The following is a 22,868-nucleotide window of genomic DNA, read 5'->3' on the forward strand; positions in this document are numbered from 1 at the left end:
CATGTCTGTATTTTTCCCCGCATCGCTGTAGATTTGTTTTGTGCTCAGCTGTAAACAATTATTCCACCACATTCAAGTTTTCTGTTCGTGTTTTTCTAAGTGGAAAGCATTTATGAAATGGCATCATATCATTTCCACAAAAGTTAATAGACTGAAGAATAAATGTCTTTTTTTGGACAAAGTGCAAATTACACAATACTTTTATTAAATACGCTCTCAAAGACAGTGTTATACTGATTATAAAACATTAACACATTACACTGACTTAAAACACCTTAAAATTAATATTTTTGATACAAGGCTCAAATGTCTACTAGTGTTCTTGATGGGTGCTGTTTGAACTTGATTAACCTTTTGACGCGTTCATATAACCATGATACAAACATCACATTACTGGCTCTTAGCTGAAGAGGTAAGACTCTAATCTGATTAGAGGTTACAGTTAACAGAACAGTCTGCCATGTGAACTATGGATAGTGGAAACTTCAAAATCCTTCAAGTGTCGTAATATTTAGTTGCTTAGGGTGGACGATGCAGAGCTCTTGCTGTCTGTCTCAGAATCTGTCTCCTCGCCACCGCTGCCTGCTGCTCTCTGAGCTCCTGGTATGGACCTGGATGTCTCCGTCCTGCCTTGAGGCTCTGCTGTTGCTCTGATCGGACATGTCTGTGATGGCGGACTGCTTACCAACGCTGGGATGGTCTGCAGAAAGAAATGAAAACCACAGGACTGTGTAACAATCATTCTGCAGCTTTTTTCCTTTTTAACTGAGACATGTATGACCTGTGAGAGCTTTTAGAACCCACCAGTGTTTCCTGGTTCCTCATCAGCTCTTCGATCTCGTTGTTCCAGCCGAGCATTTCGGCAAACTTCCGCACAGTATCCTCCAGGTTTCCTAGCTCCATGTGGTCCCCTCGCCGGAGCGGGACCTTCTCAAAGGGACCCACAGCATGTCGGTTCAGGAGGAGACGTGGCACAGTGGAGCGCACCGTGTTCACCAAGCTGGCAAATGGCTCAATCTGAAACATTTTATTTAACATTTAATGGAATGTGCCTTTACACAAACAACCTGTTTTTACTATGATATCATATTAAATTTTAATGTTTACCTGCAAAGACGTGCCCATAATGATGAGCAGGTCAGCTTTTGGGAAATCTTTAGTGTGCAGGAAATACTTCTGAGGAAGGTCCTCTCCGAAAAACACAACATCCGGTTTGACCGTTGCGGCACAAAATGTGCATATGGGGACGTTGTCATTCATTATCGCCCGCTGTTAGACAAAAAACACGCAGGAAAGATTAACGTGGCATCAAGCGCATGGGATTCATATATAATATAAAGAGGCATACGAACCTTGGCCTCCTCAGCGGGGTAAGGAGTGTAGCACAGGTGACACGAAGCAGTGGCAAAACTTCCATGAGCTTCTACGAGTTTTTCATCAGGGATGCCACACACTGAAGGTTTTCAAATATGATCACATTAGGAGCGAAACAGGAGCATTAATGCAAACAATCTGAGTTTGTCCTATTTGACTTTTATTAAAGTCAGACAATAATGAGGGGGAATAAAAATCTTACTCTAGCTCCCTCAAGACAAATCTTAACATCAGGCGTGCTGACTGAAATCTTTTACATAACAAGATATTCCACATAGTGAGGGTTTATAATTATTGTTAATTAATTGTATTTTTGGTGGGTTTTTAGGGGGATATCTAAAAGCTGTTTTTTTAAGCACAGTGTTGCATTTTGCCCAGATGTCTCTGTGGATTTCTGCTTCTAAATTTCTTTAAAAAACAAAAAAAGAAACTAATTATAACATTGATTTTAACTGCTAAATATACTTTTAGGCCAAAGAATTCAATAACAGCAACAAATTAGCTTGAACCGACTATGACACAGGAGAACGGAGAACAGGCAGCCAGCTTTGTGTCCTGCAGAGCAGCTGTCACCAGTACCTTTGTTTGAATATGAACTCTCAAAATGTGCTGCTTTAGAGCAGTGACGGACTGAGTTCTCACCTTCTTCTGCATTCAGCTACAGAAAAGATGCCATTGCAGTTGAGTGTTGTCTTAATGTTGATACGCTGCTTGTAAAGAGAAAGCCAGTGTTGATGGCGTTTCTTCGATCGCTTATATAAAATCATCCACAGAGCACAGATAACATCACTTGCTGTACGGGGGAAACCTGTTTTTCCTGCACTGGATTCCTTGGCCTTGAAAAAGTAGATTTAGCTAAACTCAATTTTTTTTTTAGCTGCAGCCACTTTGTAAAACCCGAGATAGCCGCTACATTGACAAATCCCCCACCAAAAAGGTAAATTAAATTACACATCTTCTCTGACTAATGCACTGAAGAACTCACAGATAGCGAAGTACACTGAAAAATGAAAGCTACCAAACAGCAGTGGACAGGGAGCCCCTTCAAAGACACCTTATTGTTAAATCGTCAAACAACAACCCTTTACAATTCATCCCTGCTGGCAGATGCTTCAATAAAAAAAAGGCAGCCAAATCTTCCAATCCTGTAGCTGGGTTTTTCAAAAAGTCACATTAATGGTAATGAGGCATCTCGAGCTTAAGTCAATGCACAAACCACTGGGCAGCTTCAAAACAACACTGATGCTGTAGCCCAACTGTTTCTCACTCACATTTCTCCAGTCCGTCGATGTTCTGGGTGTACAATCGGAGCAGGAGGCCTTTGTGATGAAGCATGCGGATGAAGTAGTGTATGTAGTTTGGACGATGGCTGCCAGGATACAGAGCCTTAGCCAAGGAGAAGAACGGCTGCGGGTCATTGGAGAAGTAGTCGATGTTGAAAATGGCTTCTGGGTATGGGATGTTATACTTTTCCAAGTTTGCGTAAAGACCTGTTCCTGGAGTCCTGAAAAATTGGTACATTGGTACATTCTGAAACACTGATTTTCTGAGGTTCAAGTAATGCAGATAAAAGTGAGCCAGTGGTGGATTTCTTCTTATGGACAAGAAGGTTGAGCTGCTACACAGCTTTCACAGTGAAAATCTGCAGATTGGTGAGGTTTTAGACACCAACCTAAAGTCTGGGATCCCACTTGCTGTGCTGATTCCTGCTCCAGCCACCACCACTACGTTCTTACAGCGGCCGAGCTTCACCAGCCGAGCCACAGATGCCAGGCCTCCCTGGGATGATGACTTAACAGCGGGCGAAGATGGAGCAGTCTGATCAGATCTTGGTGCAGAGGGCTGAGGTGCCGGCACAGAATCACTGCTGGCTTTGGGAACCTTTCCTTTACTGGAGAAAAAGACAGTGTGTGCTTTACTTTGCAGCTTTCATTATTTCTTTTTATAGTCTCGTGTCACATGGACCACACCAACATTACTTTAGACAGTTATCAGTCAGGCCATACCGCCAAGGAGGTGTAATCTGCCCCAAATTCATTATGTTTCCGCTCATTGTTGCAGGACTCTCTTCAGCACTGTGAGTCCTAAACTCCTCATGAAGTCCGTGTGTCATTTTTGTTTCATAAAACAGTGCTGAACTTCAGTAAGTGCATGTGATGCAAACACTGGCTGTTAAATCTTTCACCTGGTGGCTCAAATAATAGAGCAGTATGTAATAGTAATGCAGTGACTTCACAGCTAGTGAATGGTCCTACATCCTGCATGTTCTACTCAAAGACCACAGGCACCTCAACCAAAAGGAATCTCAAACAGATCTGTGATCTTCAGCACAAATCCAGCATCCATCAATATTTTATTACAATTATACCTGTCTGAGAAGGCCAGCACGCCTCAGAATGTTAACACTAGGGCTGGGTCATATTATAACGTTCACGGTAATACCGGTATAATGTTAGGCGACGATAGGAAAATGAAATATCGCGATAGAATATGAGTAAAACGCGCACGCGCAGTGCCTTTGTTTTCATACGCACATGGCCGATTGTTGAGTGAAACAGATGAACCAGAATTGGTTTGTAAAAATGGAGCAACTTCAGTGATGTGGAACTGGTTTGGTGTTTGTCCGTCAGATACACAACAAAGCACATTTTTTGCAGAACATGCAAGCGGCCGTCGTTATTGTCGTATTTGTCGGACTAAGATGCTCTTAAATCTGGGAGTAATCTGGGTCCTAAACTCCGTACTTTCAGGTCAAGCAAACACTGCAGCATCACTGAGAGTTAAACTGTCTAAATTCTTTCATCTTTAATAAAACGATCAGCATTGCTGCTTTACCAGGTGTAACTATGAAGTTTAACTTCCAGGCATCCATGAAAACAAAACTAACGGAGTTAGAAGTTAGCAGGAAGCTAGCGGAAGTAAGCTCGCTAGTTTCGCTAGTTGCCTAAGCATGATATAGCATGTTCTGACTGAGAGATTTCTGGAAAAATTCAAAGGTACAGCTCTGCTATCACTTCCAACATAAATGAAGACAAACTACACAGCAGTGAGGTTTGTAGGGTTACTGAAGTTGGGCTAGCTGGTATATAATGATGTGCTACGTTATTGCTAGCGACACAGCTATGTTAGCATAACATAAACAGTGAAGCTGGAGGACGAACACTAACACTTTTACACTTATAAAAGTTAACGTGAAGGTTCCTCATGGTTAGAGACAAATGCAATCGCATGGCAGGATGCTGTAAATGCCCCAAACTTCAGTCACGAGAACAACTGAGATAATCCATCCACAATACGAGGTTAGTCATTAATATACTGCAACAACATGGGAATAGAGCAGCTGCCAGAGAATTCAACATTAATGAATCAATGGTACAGAAGTGGAGGAAGCAAGAAGAATGAGTTTAATAAAGTTTGATTTATCTGACTGCTTTGTTTCGCGTAATGTGCCTTATAATCCCGTGCACCTCATGGTCCGAAAAATACGTACTGCACACTGCAGTTTAATGTTGCAAAGCACCTCTTTTTAACTTCAGTGAATATTATACATGGTTATGCTCAGTATATGTCAGCCCATTTCTACTGGAAATGCCTATTGGTTAAACTTTCAGCAAGGAATTTGCATTTGCACTGTTACATTTTTATAAAGCTTTAATGTACATAAAAACCAGCTTCTTGTTTAAGTGAAAATAAATGGAAGGTTGTCTTTTTGCGCTAGTAATGTTGTGGAGTTGTATTTTGTCTCGCATCAATTATATCGTCAGTTATATCGTTATCGCAAATTTTCAAATATATATCGTGATAAATATTTTTGGCCATATCGCCCTGCTCTAGTTAACACATCTTTAAATGACAAAATATTCATAATTTCATCTCTGTCACGTTTCCCAAATGTTAACCAACAGTAAAACCCACAGAATCAAACAAAAGGATTTAAAACTGAGTGTAAAGAAACCAAGACTCAAGACATTTTGGTGGGCGTGGGCTGAAGCATACTTTTAAAAATAATAATTAGTTCATAGGCAACCATTTCACTGCTAGACAAAAATACTTGATATGAACACTTCTGTACATAATGATGATGATCATGCCTCAGTTTTAAAGCATATTAAGGCCACACTGCTGCAACACTTGCACTCCAATTTCTTGATCATATTATGTTTTTAAAACCTGATTATTTTTATTTAGTGCTCATAGCATAGTGACATTTCTATGTATATATTAGTAAATGAGGGCCATTGTCTTGATGTTTCCTGATGTTCCTGTGGAAAAATGGCTTGAGAGAGCCAAAAGTTCTCCAAGACACTGAACATTTTCCTATTAATTAATACACTGCTGTACTGGACTTGTGTGATGTTAAGTGGTTTTCTTTATACAGGATCACTGTTACATGTCCTTACCCTGTAAACAAAGCATCCTGTCCACTCACACTCATCTGACTGAGGTTCTGAGCCAATGCCGAATCAGTTTGCTTCCTCCTTTGTTTTCCATACAGGCTCGGCCCGGAGTCCGGGGGCTCTATGTGGTTGGTGTGCCTGGCCTGAGAGCTGCGGGTTATCCTGGTGACTGAAGCTTGGGAGGTCTTTTTATCCCAGCTGGACCTGGACCTGTTCATTCCAACACCTGTTGGCGAAAACAATACACAAATTAAACTTCAGTGACTGTTCATGAGCTGTAATTCAAATTTCTTCCCTCTGTCTTATTTGTATGAGATTTGTCTGTGTACTGATAGCACAATGGACATTTTTTTTAAAGAGGCAATTCATAAGCTTGTTTTTTTTTTTTCCAATGCACGTTTTCCTTTCAATTCACATCTTTTTCTGCTAATTAGTTATGAATGTGTATTCTCTGATTTTCCTTCCTTCTCCTCCCATATTTAAAAAGCTGTTACACTCAAATCATCGGGGCATCCTTTTCTCTTCAGTTCCTCTACACACTGAGAAGCTGAAATGTTTTAAAACTGTCAACTCTTGAACAAAAGGTAATGACTGCAATATATTTACCCCCCCAGCAGCTATGCCAATACAACCCACAGCTGTGGCAGCTTTACTGTTCAGTCAAAGCAGAGAGAGGAGCTGCGAGGTGGGGGGTGAGAGTTAAAAAGAGGGGGAGCAGAGGTGAAAGAGAAGCGTAGGTTGACTGTGTGTCAACAAACCCAGCTGGGAGAGAAAAGAGGATGCCCCCTAACAGCCCCCACAAATGGGCAGACAGGGGTGAGGGGGTGTTCAGAGATAAATGATACAGAAGCAGGATTCAATAAAAGGTAGCAGAGGAGAAGAAGAGGACAGAAGGGAGGAGGGGGCTTCTCCTCAAAGCTATTCTAGGCCTTCAAAGAACTTCCACGAGGAATGACCACAGAGAGGTTGTGAACAAGAAAACAAAAGATGTACAACCCATAAAACAAGTCCATTTCAGAAAGCAATGGGAGCAGCAGGGAGATACGATGCACCCTCCTCCAGAAGCTCTTTATCACCCTCCAGAGGTGAGAGGAGAAGAGACACCTCTGCAGGACACTACTTTGCTAAAACTACTTTAACATTTAAAGGCTTGAAGCAAAAAATAAACAATAAAAATTGAGAAAAAAAAATGCAACTTTTTCCCCCTCTTAAAATAATGCATTAGTGATAAAGAACATGTTAAAGTTCACATTCATCAACCTGCTTTATATTTTAGACACATTCTTTCCCTCCATAAAAGACTGAAGCTCCCACATTACCTAAAGAACTATTAAAAACAGCAGGAGGCCGAGGGTCTTGGCTTTGTCTGGCCCCCTCTCAAAAAGACACTGCTGAGTACAGGCAATATATCACCAGCCCAATTATTAAGATCTCGCACAGACCGTGTTGTGTTGCAGCACTCAACTCAACAACATGATATTAACTCTTGTAGCAGAATCACATCTGGAGATGCTGCACAAACTGCTGTAGTGAATCTTAAGTTGAGCAAATGACTCTAGCAAAAAGTCTAAACGTTCCACAGATGCCGTTATCACTCTTTAATGACAAATAAATCCCTGAATAAATGACAAAAGGCTTAAAACGGATTTGAGTGCCCCCTTCTCTTTGCTTGGCCTTTCACTCTGCTTGTTCTCACTCTCCCTAGTTGAAAATCTGAGCCCAGAGAGTCCCACTACCAGACCACCAGGCCTGTAGCTGCTCATATGAGGGTTACAGTCATCTAATTAGGTTTGAGGACACCTCACTGATCACCACGAAACCCCCCTAAAAGAAAGTTAGGCTGATTGATAATCCTTTTAACATATAAGAGACTGAGAGCAAAGGCCAAATGCCAACCAAGAAGTTTGTATAAAGGGAACAAAGGCAACAGCATCCCCACGATATTTACTGATCAGTAGGTAAACAAGTTCTACCTAAATACTGTGTTAAAAAGGAACACAAATAGAGATAAATCAAAGGAATAGTAGAGTAATTTATATTTTAAAAATAAAAAACAGCAAACATTTCCATAAGGAACAGGATTAAGAATGTTAGTTTCGTGTTTAGTTTTGACATTCACAGTGCAATAATGTTAAAGCTGCTTAGGTATGTTTTTATGATTACATCATCGTAATGGTGCTGCAGTTTATCCATTTTCTGTGAGCGGTGCAACTGAAACTTCAAAGAAAGGCTCAGGTGTCCCTTTGATTAAATTTAGGTATGTTTAATGAGGGGCTTCCCCCTGCAGCCCCGGCATTTAACCCTCCACTTGCAGCAGAGTTGACAACTGCCGACTCTGAACTCTGCCCCCTCCCCAAGCAGACACAGCAGCCTGGTCTCCATAGAAACCACTTCATTACTTAATTGGAGAGGCAGCAGCTATATGTCCTCCCACCCCACCTGCTCACTAATGACATATCACTCTATGTAGCATCTTTGTTGGACTCTCAATTGACACAAAGCAGCAAGTCCTAATTTGTGCTGCTATATTGTTTGCATGTAGAGAGGAAGGTGGGCGGTGGAGAGCTAAATTTGCCCAGCAGGTCGATGGCTGAATAATGACTCTTGCCTTGCTGCTCCTCTGAAGACGCACTCGCCTTAAATTAAGAACCAATGAGCTATCAATACAAGCTTATAGCTTGTACCGAACAACCTACATTCTCTTTAAAGTCACTGCATCACTTTAAAATTCAAATGACATTATTTTCACAATAGTGAAGCTTAGTAATAAGAAACACTTTCTAATTAAACAGTTTAATTCTACATTATTTTCACTCCATATGAGAAAAAAATAATAATTTCAATAATTTGAAATATGTCCAAAAATGTTTGAAAAACAACGTGTGGTCACTTGAAGGTGAATCTATGAAAATGCCAAAGACAACACAATTTGACAGACATAATTTTATTTATTTATTTTTTTTCCAACAAGGTGAGTCACAACAGGAAACCGGATAAGTGAAGAACCAGAGAAGAAGTGGCTAGAATAAACATGATCTACAACAGTTACACAGCATCTGAAAGCTGTGTCTTTAAGAAATAGGGAAAAAGAAAAATCCAGCAGACTTTACACAGGACCTGAGATGTACACCTCTCACCTTAGCTGATTCGTCTACTGTTCACTGAAGTCTCACAGAAATATTCTCAGAAAGGATAGCTGTCTAGAATCTATTCTTAAGGAAGGGAAACAGGGAGAAAACGCTGAGGTAGCCAAATTACACAAGAACTGCACTGAAAATCAGTGGCAACAGGTCTTAATTAATGTAAATTTGAAATTTCTGATTAAAATTGTCGTCAATATGTTTGAAGAACCTAAAGAGAGAGGTACAACTGTGTGTCTACAGTCATCTGTAAAACATGGTGGAGGCTCTGTTAGTGCTGTGTTACACACAGTGAGGGTACACTGTCACCTGCTGGCACTTCTCAAGCATTACACATAACATTTTAGTAAACAACAAACTAACCACAAACTAGGACTGTGCAAGCACCAAATTTCTATCTCAGTTAGAAATTTGGCTTCAGTTAATTATTAAAAACAAAACAATGCAAAAACAGTGACAAAAATTACCAAGATTCTTGCCATAACAGAGAAGCCCAACCATAAAAATGAATGAAGAAACCGTGATTGTGGATAAATGTTAGACCCCCAAGTAAAGGCGGACACATATGGCACCAACAACATAGGGATAATTTCAGCTACACTGTGGTAAGTGCATTGTATTGACTACAAACCTCTGTATTCTCCAAGCTACATCAGTACAAACTGATATAGTTTGTACCAGTGGGCTAGTTTGGATCTGCTGTGGTTTTATACATTTAAACAATTTTAGGGTGCAGACTAACACCTGCACCAAGTGCAAACATTACTGGGGGTTTTTTTTTTGTTTTTTTTTAAATATTTCACTGGAGAAAACAAACAAAAAAACAAAGCACTTTGGGTAAACAGTCAAGGGTCATATGAGCATCACTTTCCCCTACATTTAGATATACATGAATCTGTTCTGTGTCAAAATCATTTCTGGCAGTCACATTTTTAACTCATGGCTATGAAAACACTGATGTTTGTGTGTTTTATAGAATAGTTTGGTGATATCACAATGATCCAACAACTTCAGATTCTGAGGAAGTTCTCCTAGTCCAGGGGTGGGCAACTCCAGGCCTCGAGGGCCGGTGTCCCTGTAGGTTTTAGATGTGTCGTTAATCCAACACAGCTGAAGCCTGTCCTAGTCCATGAATGCAAAGGATCCACTGATCCAGACACCCTTCTGTGTTTTTTTATTTTTTTATTTCAAAGCCCAAATACTTGTAAGTGTTAAAATGACAGGAAATGGATGTATAAGATGAGCCTGGTGTCAAAAATGATATGATCCTTGAAAATTGACCCAGAAATATGTTTTTAAACGTTTAACAGAAAAATTCTAGTCCAAATTTGTTTATGAAACATATTTAAAATAACAAAGTTGACCAGTGTTGCACATGAAGCAGATAGTTACACAATAAAGAAAGATGCACCACGCACACATGCCCACACTTATCAGTAATTAACACAAAAATGCAAGAGACAATACATCAGCTTAAATATCTAAGCTTTCACGCAGACTTTAAAGTCAAAGAATAAACATGAGTTTGAAGGCATACTAAAGGTGGGAGCCAGTTTAACATGAGGTGGGGGGCAACTTATTCAACAATTTAGGGACTATAGCTGAGAAAGTTAGACTTCCCCTCCCTGTTCTTAAGGCTAGTGTTTATAGCTGGTTAGCAGATCTTAGGGCCCTTGCAAATCAAGTTTGCAGATGACACCACCGTTATTGGACTCATCTCGGACGGGGATGAGTCTGCCTACAGGAGGGAGGTTGAACGTCTGGTGTCCTGGTGCAACCACAACAACCTGGTGCTGAATGCCCAGAAGACAGTGGAGAATATTGTGGACTTCAGGAAGCACACAGCCCCACTCCCCCCCCCATCATCCTGACTGACACCCCCGTCACCTCTGTGGACTCATTCCGCTTCCTGGGTACCACCATCACCCAGGACCTGAAGTGGGAGCCCACCATCACCTCCGTCATCAAGAAAGCCCAGCAGAGGATGTACTTCCTGAGGCAGCTGAAGAAATTCAACCTGCCAACACGGACGATGATGCAATTCTACACTGCAATCATCGAGTCCATCCTCACCTCCTCCATCACCGTGTGGTACGCTGGAGCCACTATCAGGGACAAACAGAGACTGCAGCGTGTTGTGCGCTCTGCTGAGAAGGTGATTGGCTGCAGACTCCCATCTCTGCAGGACCTGTACACCTCCAGGACACTGGGGCGTGCACTCTGATCACAGCTGACCCTTCACACCCTGGACACAGTCTGTTTGACCTGCTCCCCTCAGGCAGGAGGCTCCGGTCCATTCGCACCAGAACCTCTCGCCACAAGAACAGTTTCTTCCCCTCTGCTGTTGGACTCATGAACAATAACCGTATGACTGTTCCCACCACTAACACATGACTGTGTTCACTGCATCATTCCATGTTTGGCACTGATCACCACCTGCACTCATGTATATATCTATCTACGTAGCACTTTTAATTCTTATTCTTATTTTCATTTTCATGTCTATTTTAGCGTAATTTATGACAGTATGTTTGCACTGAAGCACCGCAGCAATTTCCTAATGTTATAAACCTGCTCAACATTTGGCAATAAAACCCTTTCTGATTCTGATTCTGATTGGAGGCACATAAGGTGTTAAGAGATAAGCAATATATGGTGGGTTCAACGCAAAAAATAAATCTTAAAATCAATCCTAAGATGCAGGGGAAGCTACTGAAGAGAGGCCAGATCAGAGGAATAAGTTGCATCTTATGCTTTCTGTTAAGAAGGTGAACAGCAGCATTTTGGACCAACTAAAGGTGTGAAAGGGAGGCCTGATTTACACGAACAACAGTTGAGCTGTAATAAAAGCACATATAACATCCAGGGTGCCAATGCTTATTTCGGTTTCTCTGTCACAGGTGTTGATTTGCTTTTTCTGGACAAACCCCGATGTATTTTGAATGCTTGTAGCTCAGAAAATCTTTACACTGTCACTAAAATGATGGGTGAGACATGTTAGCGTGAAACTTTCCACATTTTGGAAGCAGACATCTAGATAGGCCTACCACTTTCTCAGAGAGGAAAATCAGCCCTTTCTTCGACTTAGCATAAGTGCAAACTACGTCAGATCACACTGAAAATGTGGGGTTTTAATTCACTTGAAGGGCCCATGGACTCGTTTCATGAAACTGTATGTGGATCCATTTAGTAAAAAAAAAAAAGAAAAAAAAAAAAAAAAAGCTTTCCCTAAAATCAATTTGACGTCATTTCGCTTCATTCTGCAGGAAACCATGGGAATTGATATTAAAAGATGGAAGTGCAGTGGTAGCACTAACAGTAATGCCACTGAAAGGTTATAAGAGGGCTTTCATTTCATTTGCATGTCATTAGCTACCTGTGTCTTTCCAGACGGCAGAGGTTCTGAATGACGAGCAGACGACGACGACACACTGCAGACTTTTGTTGAGCCACTCGTGATGTTTTACATCCAAAAAAATAAACAAAAACTTTCGAGCTTCCCGTAAAATGTTAAAGCGTAGCCCTCCAGCTGCGGCAGCCAAACAAACAGCTGTTTAAACTGTATTAAGGGTGTCTCCTTCTTCTCAAAGCCATACAGTGAGGTTGCACGCAGCCTGAACGGGAAGTTTTTACAGAGCGAGATGTCACTCTGCTGCCGTTTCCGGGTACTAAATTACTGTGTACGAATACAGGCGGGAAACTAAACAGGAGTCACGTGACACCACGTTTCCGGTAAAGTCCTATTCAAATTAATAGTAGGTCTAAAAGTCACCCAGCGATACATTTTGGATGTTCAAAGAGGTGTTTGTAATCTTTTTGGAGGCTGTAGCTTGATTTGTTGATATCATACAGAGAGATGTTTCCTTTATTTAGCCTGTGCTCACAAACATGTGACAAGACCAGTAAAGACACAAGCAAAAAAAAAAAAAATGGCCCTGATTAAACCCCCATATTATAGTACTGTAATAGTTAAAAGAAATAAAAAAAAGAAAAGAAATTAATTTAAAAAATGAACCAAAACTAAACATTTTGTAAATATAAAAACTATCATGATTGACTACAACAGTAGTTTCTCTTTGCCAACATAGAAAGGCTGTGTTTGACAGCACTCATTGGATTGATCGATACGCAGAAAAATGGGAAAGTCCAAGGAACTCAATTAAGATCTAAGAAGGAGAATTATAGATTTATACAAGTTGGGAAAGTCTCTTGGAGCCATTTCTAAACAGATTACAAGATCATTAATTCAAGATCAACAATTTAAACATCTTGTTCTGGCAAGACAAGGCCAGGACAAGATATTCAGATCTGTCATCTGTTTGTAATGTCTGGAAAAGAGCCAAACTGTTACCCTCAGACGACAGGAAAAGTTTAGGAACAACCCAGCAGCCACCGAGGCTCAAACCTGCCATGACCTGGAAACTGCTGAAACATCAATGTCCTCTGCCCACAATTAAGTGAATTTTTGCATCACTATGGAACAAGATTGTGTCAGTCAAGAAACAATCCCCTGCTCTAGAATCAACATCTTCAAGCTTGACTGAAATTTACAGCTGTCCATGCTGTCCAGCTGTCCTCTGAAGAAAAGTTTTATGGTCAGACAAGGAAAAATCTGAGCTCTTTGGCCACAATGACAAGAGGAATGTTTAGTGGAGTAAAGGTGAGGCTTTTAAATCTGCAAAGTCTGTACCAGCTGTCAAGCATAGTGGTGGTAGCATGTTGTTTGCAGCTATTTTGCTACCAGGGGTACTGGTACATTACAGAAAATGGACAGAATAATAAAGGAGAACTCCCTTTAAATTCTTCAAGTTTACCTCAAATCAACAGCTTGATAGTTGAAACTTGGACAAAATTGGGTGTTTCAAATGGACAATGATCACAAAGACACATCAAAACTGGTTTTGGAGTGGAAAATGCAGGCAAACATTAAGCTGCTATAAACATCTTTCCAAACCTTTCCAAACCATAACTCTATTGAAAATGTGCAGACTACACCTGAAAGTTAGGTCCATGTATCAAACCAACAAATTTCAATTAACTACCAAGCGTGAAATGAAGAGTGAACAAATATCCAACGGAAGCTGTAACCAAAGCTTTTTGATGGCTACCAAAAGCATCTGGTCAAGGTGCAACTTGCTAAAGGAGATTTAACCAAGTATTAGTGAAGGTCTATGAATATGCAAGCCTGTATGTGTACTTTTGACCAAGTGTGGATTAGACTACTCCAGGGGTACGCAACTCCAGGCCTCGAGTCCTGCAGGTTTTAGATGTGTCCTTGATCCAACACAGCTGATTTAAATGGCTAAATTACCTCCCCAAAATGTCTTGACATTCTCCAGAGGCCTGGGAATGACCATTTGATTCAGGTGTGTTGAAACGGGGTGATGTCTAAAATCTGCAGGGCACACGAGGCCTGGAGTTGCCTACCCCTGGACTACTCTTATCTTAATGTTGTGATAAATGTTTGGATAACTTTCACAAACTCTGTGACAAGATTTAAAATACAGGACCTATACCCTTATTCACTTCAGTTCGGTTGATACTAAGTTTTTAATGTGTATATTTCTAAAATTAATAGCTTATTATCATATTTCATACCACCTTTCACCTTTAACAAATTTCCCACGTGTGGGACTAATAAAGGTTATCTTATCTTATCTTATGCCTTTACGCACAGAGGTTGCATTTGTTTTCAGGTGAGACGTGACCATCTATTTAAGACAGACGATCTCTGGTAAACCTAAACATGTACGTCACTTCCGCCTCGAAGGGAGGAGGCGGTCTCGAGGTATTTATGTCCGTGTCCCATCCCACCAAAGTCTGGTTGTGTTTTGAGGCTGCGTATTATTTAAACCCATTGTTTCTACTACATATAAATGTATATTTCGAAATACGGTGTTCCCAATCATATCCAAAATAAAAACATTTTTTAAATGTGAAAACAACCCCCTGTACACTTCTTAACCGTTTAGATATAATCGGAAAACACTGTTTAGGTTCTTAAACGTAAGGGCCTCACTGCATTATGAAATTATGCTAATTAATTTCGGAAACATGTCAAAAAGTGGACTAAAATTATAAACAGGAACAGTCTAATTTTAGATCCAGTATTTGTGAGCCGTGTGTTTTTCTCACACGGAGAAGCAGCTGGGGATCCATCTGCAAACAGTGCGTAAGTCTGTTTTTTTATGGGTGGAGACTGAGGTCCTCCTCCTCCAAAAAAAAGAGTCAGACAGACAACACAAGCTCGCTTCGCCATCAGCAGCTTCATTGTTGAGGATTTTGGTCCTTTTAGAAATAACTGTGGTCATTTTTTTTTAAAGAACACAGCCTTCCCCAAAAGTGGGTCGCTCTCTTTGCTAGCTGTACGCTCGCGCAAGGTAAGTGTTGGGTTAGCTGTTTGGGATTCAGTTTGTTTGATGACAGTCAGCCATGAAAACTTCAGCAGAAGCACGAGCGTCACTTTTGAAAAGAAAAAAAGGAAAAGGAAAACACCTCAGCCATATTTCCTTAAAACAACTCCCGAGCGAAAACACCGCAGACCCTTACTTTATACGGGACGGCTAGTTTAGAAATGACGACGCACTGTCGACTATTAGCGGGAGAAAGCTGCTGAAAGTGGCGTTTCCCTGGGGAGAGATGTGACGTTTGAGCTAGAAGATTCTACAAAATAACATTAATCAGCGCGTGACGTTCAGGCTCCGCGTATAAGTCACACAACTATGACGGTTATAAAGGTTAGTAATACAAGTTAGCGTACTCTTCGAGTACTGACTGGAAGTTACTGTCGCATTTTGCACGTAGAGCTCGATCTGTTTGAACCCTATACAGAGTTGTTTCCACGACAGCTTTCAACCGTTATCCGTCGTTATGTTTACAACCCATTTAAAGAAGATGTCTTTTGAGCAGGTTTTTATAAGTTCTTAATGGTCTGTTTTTGAAATGGCCCTTTATTTATTATGTTTGTTGTTTTGGCCAACGTCTGTTCTGAAATAGGCTTGTGCAGACATGAAAATGCTTTAAATAGTTGTGCACAAATTAACTAACGAATTCAACAATAGAATTGGAGTGATTTGGAGTGAAGGTGTACACAGTTCATATTTTATCTCTTTGTGCTTTTTTTTTTTTAACCTGCTCTGTGAGAAACACCTGAACAGGTCCGCCTTGTTTTAAGGATACGGAGCACGCCCAAAGCAAGCTCCTTTATTTTCTGTACACATTGTGCATCCAGCAGCCAGTTATTTACACTGACGTTGTAAGTTAAAGCTGTCTTTGTAGACTGTCTTACATACATACATATTTTATTTGGAAGAAAGGCTTTCAGTAAGCTCAAAACATTGTCACAGACGTCAAAACTTACACCAACGTGTTTGTGGTGGAGCAGTTTTGCACTATGTACTTTGTTGTTCATAATGTTAAGGACATAAACTGAAAATACAGCAACTTATCACATTCAGCATTACAGCTAAACGTGCTTCAACATCCACGGAAACACTTCAGTCAGTAACAAGATAACTTTCAATAGTTTCAGTGGGATTTTCAAGTTAAGGCAGTCTCTGTTTAGCTGTAGTTCAGTACACTTCATATCTGCGTTGCTGTGTGACATGTTGGTAATTGTGTCACTTATTTTCCCAGAGAGATGAGTCAGGCAGAGCAGGCGCCTTCGGACATGCCTGCATGCCATGAAGATGAGCCAGCAGCTGCAGGTAAGTATAGCGGGACACCTCCTTTGACGTATGCTAACACGTCTTTTAAGCTTAGCATAGTAGCACACTGTTTGGTTAAAGATGTACACGTGGGGGAAATTATATGTAATTAGGACCGTTTTTACCACAGTGATTAGCTGTTTCTCCAGGAATCAGCTATTAAGGGCACTGTAATTTTATTAAAATTTGATTAGCGGGTGTTCACAGGGTAGCCTGTATACAACAAAGAGATTTTAACTGCTCTGTTTGAAATCCTCATGTCCTTTTGCTACAGTTTGTCAAAACTGGGAAATGTTATAATTAAATATCCCGTATGAAGGGGGAAAGTCGTAATGGCTGTTCCACACCGCCAACATGTTTTCTATAATAGCATTGCTGTACTGGGCAACAGTGTTGTCTACATTTATACTCTTGTTGGTGCGTCACCATTACTCTGCCAAAGTCCAACTCTTTGTATTGGACTTTTATCTAATAAATCTTGAACAGCGGTTACTTTTACAGAAACACAGGTAGGGCTGTGCGATATCATTGATATTGTCGGCAATAACAGTGGTACAAATTTTTAAAATAGATAAAAATATCATGTTACGATATATTTTCTATGTTTCTTGGTACTCGCAAAGAGACTAGCCAGGGATGCGTGAGAGCAAGAGCTTCCTTTTAGCCTCCAGTGACAATTTAGTACCTAGGAAGGGAGGTACTCCAACCGCCTCTAAAATATCACAGTACTTTGCAAAATATGCAAGAAACCAGTTTCTGCTAAAGCTGGCAACAACAAACTTCTTTCACCACTTGAGGCAAAAACACACCGTTGAGTTCAGCCAGATTATGAAAGAGGAGATGCTAACACCTGTGGATGTGTGACCCAAATGTCAACATATGACTCCACTGAGCCTTGCTAGTTGCACTTCATATGACAGGAAAAGCAATCAGTAGATGGAAATTACTGATGTTGTTACATGGTGAAATAGCAGGTTTTGAAACAGCTGGTTCATCCCACGTATAGAAAATACTTCAGTTTTCATTTATTTTTTTATCATGTGACATATTTGTGCAGGTCCTAAAGAGTTATAAGGTTACATTACTTTAGTATTTGTTTGTTATTATTAGCTATTTGCTTTGAATTTCCAGTGAAAAGCACAACCTAGGCTAATTTTGGGCTAAAATTTGTCTTCTGCTCTGTCACTGAATACAATGTCGTGTCACTGCTATAGTGCTGCTGCTGCTGCTTGTGCCAACTTGTTTCAGTAGATTTACATTTTAAATTAGGAAGTGTGTCATTAACTATAATAGCTCGTTGGAAAAGAAGAATGGAAAATGCCTTTTATTTACTTATACTTATAAATTCTGCTGGATGTAAGCGTCAGTAAAATGTTCACCTTTCTTTTTCTTTTCTTTTTTAAAATTTCATCAGAAATTTTATTGCAATTTTTACCCCAAGTAGGACTGGTACTTGGGGTAGAATGGAACTGTTATACTCTTAACTGAGCACTCAAAGCACTTTTCACTGAAAGACACACACACTTATACTGCATTTTTTGTCACATGCCTTCAAGAGCTTTTGTAACAGTCACACACGTGCAAGCGCACGCACGCACGCAAAGACATGCACAAGCACACGCACAGAGACTCCAGCAGATGCATTGGGGCAATTTGGGGCTCAGTTTCTTGCCCAGGGCCACATCAGCATATGGACTGGAGGAACTGGATAACCTGCTTTATCTCCTGAGGCCCAACCACCAGTTACAATATCATTATGGCTGTTGATTAGATTGTAATTTGAAGGTTTCAGCCTGAGCTCTGGGACATCTTGATTAAATGATTATATATTTAAATAAACAAAAATACAAAAATTAATCATTAATAAACATGATAGTTTTAATTTTATATATATATATATATATATATCTCTATATCACCAAATCACGAGCAGTCACCTCAAGGCACTTTATATTTTTAGGCAGAGGAATCTACAGTAATACAGGAAAAAAACCCAGCAATCAAATGACCTCCTCTGAGCAGACACTTGACAACAGTGGGAAGGAAAAACTCCCTTTTAAGAGGACGAAACTCCTTCCTCAGCCATCTGGTGCAATTTAGGGCTGCCACGATTAGTCGACTAGTCACGATTACGTCGACTATCAAAATCGTCAACGACTGATGTCATTTGAAGCTTTGTAAGATCACAAAAGACGCAGGAATAAGTAGTAGGATTTAAGAGTGTAATAACGGACTGAAACAGAAGCACTGCATGTACAAGGATGCCAGCTGCCGTTAAACCCCGAAGAAGAAGAAGCTGTGTCCCAGAATTCATAGCGCAGCCCAGCTCAGTTTCCAACAATGGCGGCAGCTACTTAGTTTTAATATTACTCTTATTATTCTTTCTGGGTCACAAAATAAACGTTTAACATATTTTCAAGCGAGGATGTAGCTGTGTAAACCTCAAATATCTGCTCAGTTCATCAAGACACCACATATTTTCAAAAGCGCTCCGATGTTTTCGGAGACATCTGTTACCCACTAGCTCGATAGCTAGCCGGGGTTACAGGCTCACTACTCAGGTTAAACATACATAAGTCACTTAGATAACTTAAAAATGTTATTGTTTGGCTTTTTTAGTATTTTATTTGTTCCTGAGATTAAAGTTATAGTTTTTACACAGCTGAATAAACGTCAAGCAGACAGCTGGTTATCAGAAGTGTGAGACACTCGAGAATATACTCCGGTGTCCTGTTATATTTTAGATAGCAAGGAGTTTATTAAACTTCACCGAAACAATCTGCAAATTTCATAAAAATTTAATAAACTATCTTGTCTTTATTTTTAGTTAGCAGTCTTTCGCTACTCAGGTTAAATATATGGAAGTCACTTAGATAAGTTAAAAATCTTATTGTTTGGCTTTTATCAGTATTTTATTTGTTCCTGAGTAAATTGGTTTGGCTGAGATTAAAGTTATAGTTTTTACACAGCTGAATAAACGTCAAGCAGACAGCTGATTATCAGAAGTGTGAGATGCTCGAGAATATACTCCGGTGTCCTGTTATACTTTAGATAGCAAGGAGCAGACTGCTGAGTTTATTAAACTTCACCGAACAATCTGCAAATTTAATTAAAATTTAATAAACTATCATCTTGTCTTTATTTTTAGTTAGCACATATCTTAAACACTTAAAGCTGTAAACTAATGATAGTTATATAAGAGCAAATGCATGCTGGTGCAATAAGCTGTACGTTTTACGTCCAATGGATGCATGATCTGATTAGTCGACTAATCAGTGACTAGTCGACTATCAAAATAATCGTTTGTGGCAGCCCTAGTGCAATTATGTCACAAATAATTTAGATTTATATGTGAAGCAAGAATTGTTGCTGTGGGTGAAGTGTTATTTTGTATAATATAGTTCAGGATGGCTCAGAGGATTTAAAAAAAAAAAAAAATGTAAGATGATATTTTTGATGTTTCTAATCAGACAACAAGGACCATCCAGTGGCTCAGCCGGGCATGTTCGGCAGATTGGCGGGGGGCTTATACGGTGCCACCAAGGGAGCTTTGGGAGCAACAGTAGGCGGTGTGACCTGGATAGGAGGAAAGGGTCTGGACCTCACCAAAACTGCTGTCACCTCCGTAGTCGCCGTGCCTGTGATGGGAGTAGGACTGGTTAAAGGGGGAGTGTGTGCTGTTGCTGGAGGAGTAACTGCTGTCGGCTCCGCAGTAGCCAGCAAAGTTCCTATAGGGGGAGGCAAAAAGAAGGACAAGTCTGACTGATGCAGAGACGCTCAGCTGAGTGGTAACGCTGGCACGGCGTTTCACCTGATTCAGCACTGTTGAGCAGGAAAAGAGCAACGTGGGACTCAGAAGTTCAGTGTGCACGTTTTGCTGTTGGTTTTGTTTTGTTTAGTTTCATGTGTGTGTTTGTTGGTAAAACCTACATCCATAAAATTAAATGGCTTTTTTTGTATAGAGCGGCATAATAAACACTCCACTGCTGCTGTTAAATGCAAACACCAGACCTTTCGGCTGTGCCAATAAAATGTTCGTATGATGTTCAGTGATGGTCCGCTACACTGCTTCCATTAGTAACTTTTGTACGGGAGGAAAACCAGCACTTATGAAGTCAAATTTACTTGCAAGACAATCAGCGATCTGTGATGATGTGTTTATTCATATTTTACTGTTAACTGGCAAACACTGTTACTTTATGTGGAAATTCTTAGGTTTCCTTCATGTCCTTTCATTTACTCAGTTGTTCACAAATCAGAAGGTATGTCTAATCAAAGATATATCAGACCTGTAAAAGTCATTGCTGGTTGTTGATATTTCATTGGTGGGTTTTTGACTGATGTCTTTTTTTCTGTATTTTTCAGCTTAGTGAAATGTTTTGTGCTGTCATACCGATCCTGATTTATTATAATAAATACAGCATTACAGTCTAAAATTCAGAGCTTGTTAATTGCAATGAAACCTTTTCCTGTTTCATACATTCACTACTTCTGTTATTTAAACATTTTTCCACACACTGTCTGCAGTCCAGTAAAGTTTTCATCAGTGCTTTGTTTGTTTTTTGTTTGTTACTTTGTTTACTGCTGTGTGGTAAAACTCTGACAGCTGGATTTCTTGGAATTACATTCTCAGTTTCAAGTGTACATTTTAAGCTGAAAACCTGTGAAAGTGCATACCTTTGAGCTCCAGTTAAGTAGCTTTCAGGCTTTGTATCATGGAGAACTGAGGTTCCACAGCTTTTGTATGATCAGTGTTACAGATTGTTAGAAGCCTTTTCAAACATGGCAAATATATACTTAGAATTTGTTTTTGTAATAAAATATCTGAAAGTCATTTGTTTTCTGTTTCCTCTGTTACTAAATAAGATTTAATATATGTAAGACCAAATTATTGCATTTACTAGCGTTACACTATTAATACATTTGTGATTTAAATTCAGAACTGCACCAGCATCTCTGAACATTCATCAATATATTTTGTAAAATTCATGTCACAGTTTAAAGCAGCCTTATTCCTTCATGTTTTTGTTGTAGTCTACTAATGTTACTTTAAATACAGGGCTTTAACATTTATTTTATTTTTCTTCTACCAGTATTTGTTCGTGTGTTGTTTTTTTTTTTTTTGTTTGTTTGTTTTTTTAAGCACACTGAAAAGGCACAATTTTTATTATTTATTTTTCAGTTTATAACATACACTTCAGTAACTATACTTTGCTAGTATTGGGTTGGACCCACTGTTGTCATCAGAACTGCTGTTTCATAAGGTAAATTCAATGAGGTGCTGAAAATTACTCCGGGATTTTGGTCCGTATTAACATGATAACATGACGGAGTTACTGCTGATTTGTCAGCTGCACATACATGTGTGACAGTCTCCCATTCAACCACATCCAAAAGGTGCTTTACTGGATTGAGCACCTTAGAATCTCTCACCTTATTATCTTATCCTACTGGCATCTGAATGTTACAGCCGACATCAAATCTCTCTCTTCATAATTTTTCCATGTAGTCACTGGATTTTTCCAACCATTTTCTGTAAACCTGAGAGATATTTGTGTCCAAGTAAGTCAGCAGTTTCTGAAATACTCTGACGAGCGTGTTTAGAACCATCAACTATGCCACATTCGAAGTTTCTTAAATAATCTGTCTTCTCCATTGTGATGATCAGTTTGAACTTGAGCAGACCACCTTGACCACTTGCACCTGCCTAAATGCATTGAGTGGCTGTCATGCCATTGGCTGATTCGATTTTTTCATTAGCGAGTAGTTAAACAGGTATACCTCACAAAGTGACTGGTGAGTGTGTATTACGCTAATCTTTCTGAAGATTTTAAACTTTCTGCACAATTTTCACCTTAGTTTATAATTTGGAACATAAATTACGTTGCAAATTTATTTAATTTCTGTTTACTTTTGATCTCCCCAGTCCTGTCCGTCTGGTCTCTATGTGTTCTGCCTCCATGTTGCCACGTTCATCTCATCGTCCCTGTGTCTCCCCAATCTGTCATGTCTCAGGATCTGTTGTTTAGCTTTGGGTTTTTGTCACCTGTTTACCAGTTATAATGCTGTGATTGTGAGTTTAGTTCTGCATTCTGAGTCCATATACCTGCTTACAGATTTGCTGTGAACCAATATCTAATATCTTGTTTTTTTGTTTTTGTTTGTTTGATAACAGACACCTTCCCAAAATCATTTTGGGAAGGTGTCTGTTATCTGTTAATCTTTTCTAAAAATTTTCTTAAAATAAAGGG

The 22,868-nt window shown here is 39.8% G+C and overlaps 2 protein-coding genes across 5 annotated transcripts; one reads left to right on the plus strand and one right to left on the minus strand.

Annotated features, from left to right (window-relative positions):
- Nucleotides 1-167: 167 nt before the first annotated feature.
- On the minus strand, nucleotides 168-12,578 carry LOC147324504 (NAD-dependent protein deacetylase sirtuin-3). Its single transcript, XM_086298336.1, has 8 exons — nucleotides 12,288-12,578; nucleotides 5,775-5,997; nucleotides 3,047-3,265; nucleotides 2,646-2,878; nucleotides 1,353-1,453; nucleotides 1,108-1,269; nucleotides 805-1,017; nucleotides 168-700 (listed from the first exon to the last, which is right to left on the minus strand). Exons 2-8 carry the CDS (start codon nucleotides 5,987-5,989, stop codon nucleotides 512-514), a joined length of 1,332 nt encoding a protein of 443 aa, XP_086154462.1. The 5' UTR covers nucleotides 5,990-5,997; nucleotides 12,288-12,578; the 3' UTR covers nucleotides 168-511.
- A 2,434-nt stretch (nucleotides 12,579-15,012) lies between these two features.
- On the plus strand, nucleotides 15,013-21,451 carry tmem263 (transmembrane protein 263). 4 transcript variants are annotated; one of them, XM_086298341.1, is made up of 3 exons: nucleotides 15,013-15,083; nucleotides 16,547-16,617; nucleotides 20,088-21,451. In XM_086298341.1, the coding sequence occupies exons 2-3, from the start codon at nucleotides 16,551-16,553 to the stop codon at nucleotides 20,381-20,383; spliced, it is 363 nt and encodes a 120-aa protein (XP_086154467.1). In that variant the 5' UTR covers nucleotides 15,013-15,083; nucleotides 16,547-16,550; the 3' UTR covers nucleotides 20,384-21,451. The 4 variants fall into 4 exon arrangements, with proteins under 4 accessions (XP_086154467.1, XP_086154465.1, XP_086154466.1 ...); XM_086298339.1 differs by lacking the exon at nucleotides 15,013-15,083 and adding an exon at nucleotides 15,110-15,291; XM_086298340.1 differs by lacking the exon at nucleotides 15,013-15,083 and adding an exon at nucleotides 15,323-15,648.
- Nucleotides 21,452-22,868: the final 1,417 nt, after the last annotated feature.

This window comes from Aulonocara sp. 'chitande type north' Nkhata Bay, linkage group LG7, assembly GCF_057382095.1.
Source record: "Aulonocara sp. 'chitande type north' Nkhata Bay isolate Kocher_YH1m ecotype deep benthic linkage group LG7, A_spYH_male_GT1.1, whole genome shotgun sequence".
NCBI classification, from domain to species: domain Eukaryota; kingdom Metazoa; phylum Chordata; class Actinopteri; order Cichliformes; family Cichlidae; genus Aulonocara; species Aulonocara sp. 'chitande type north' Nkhata Bay.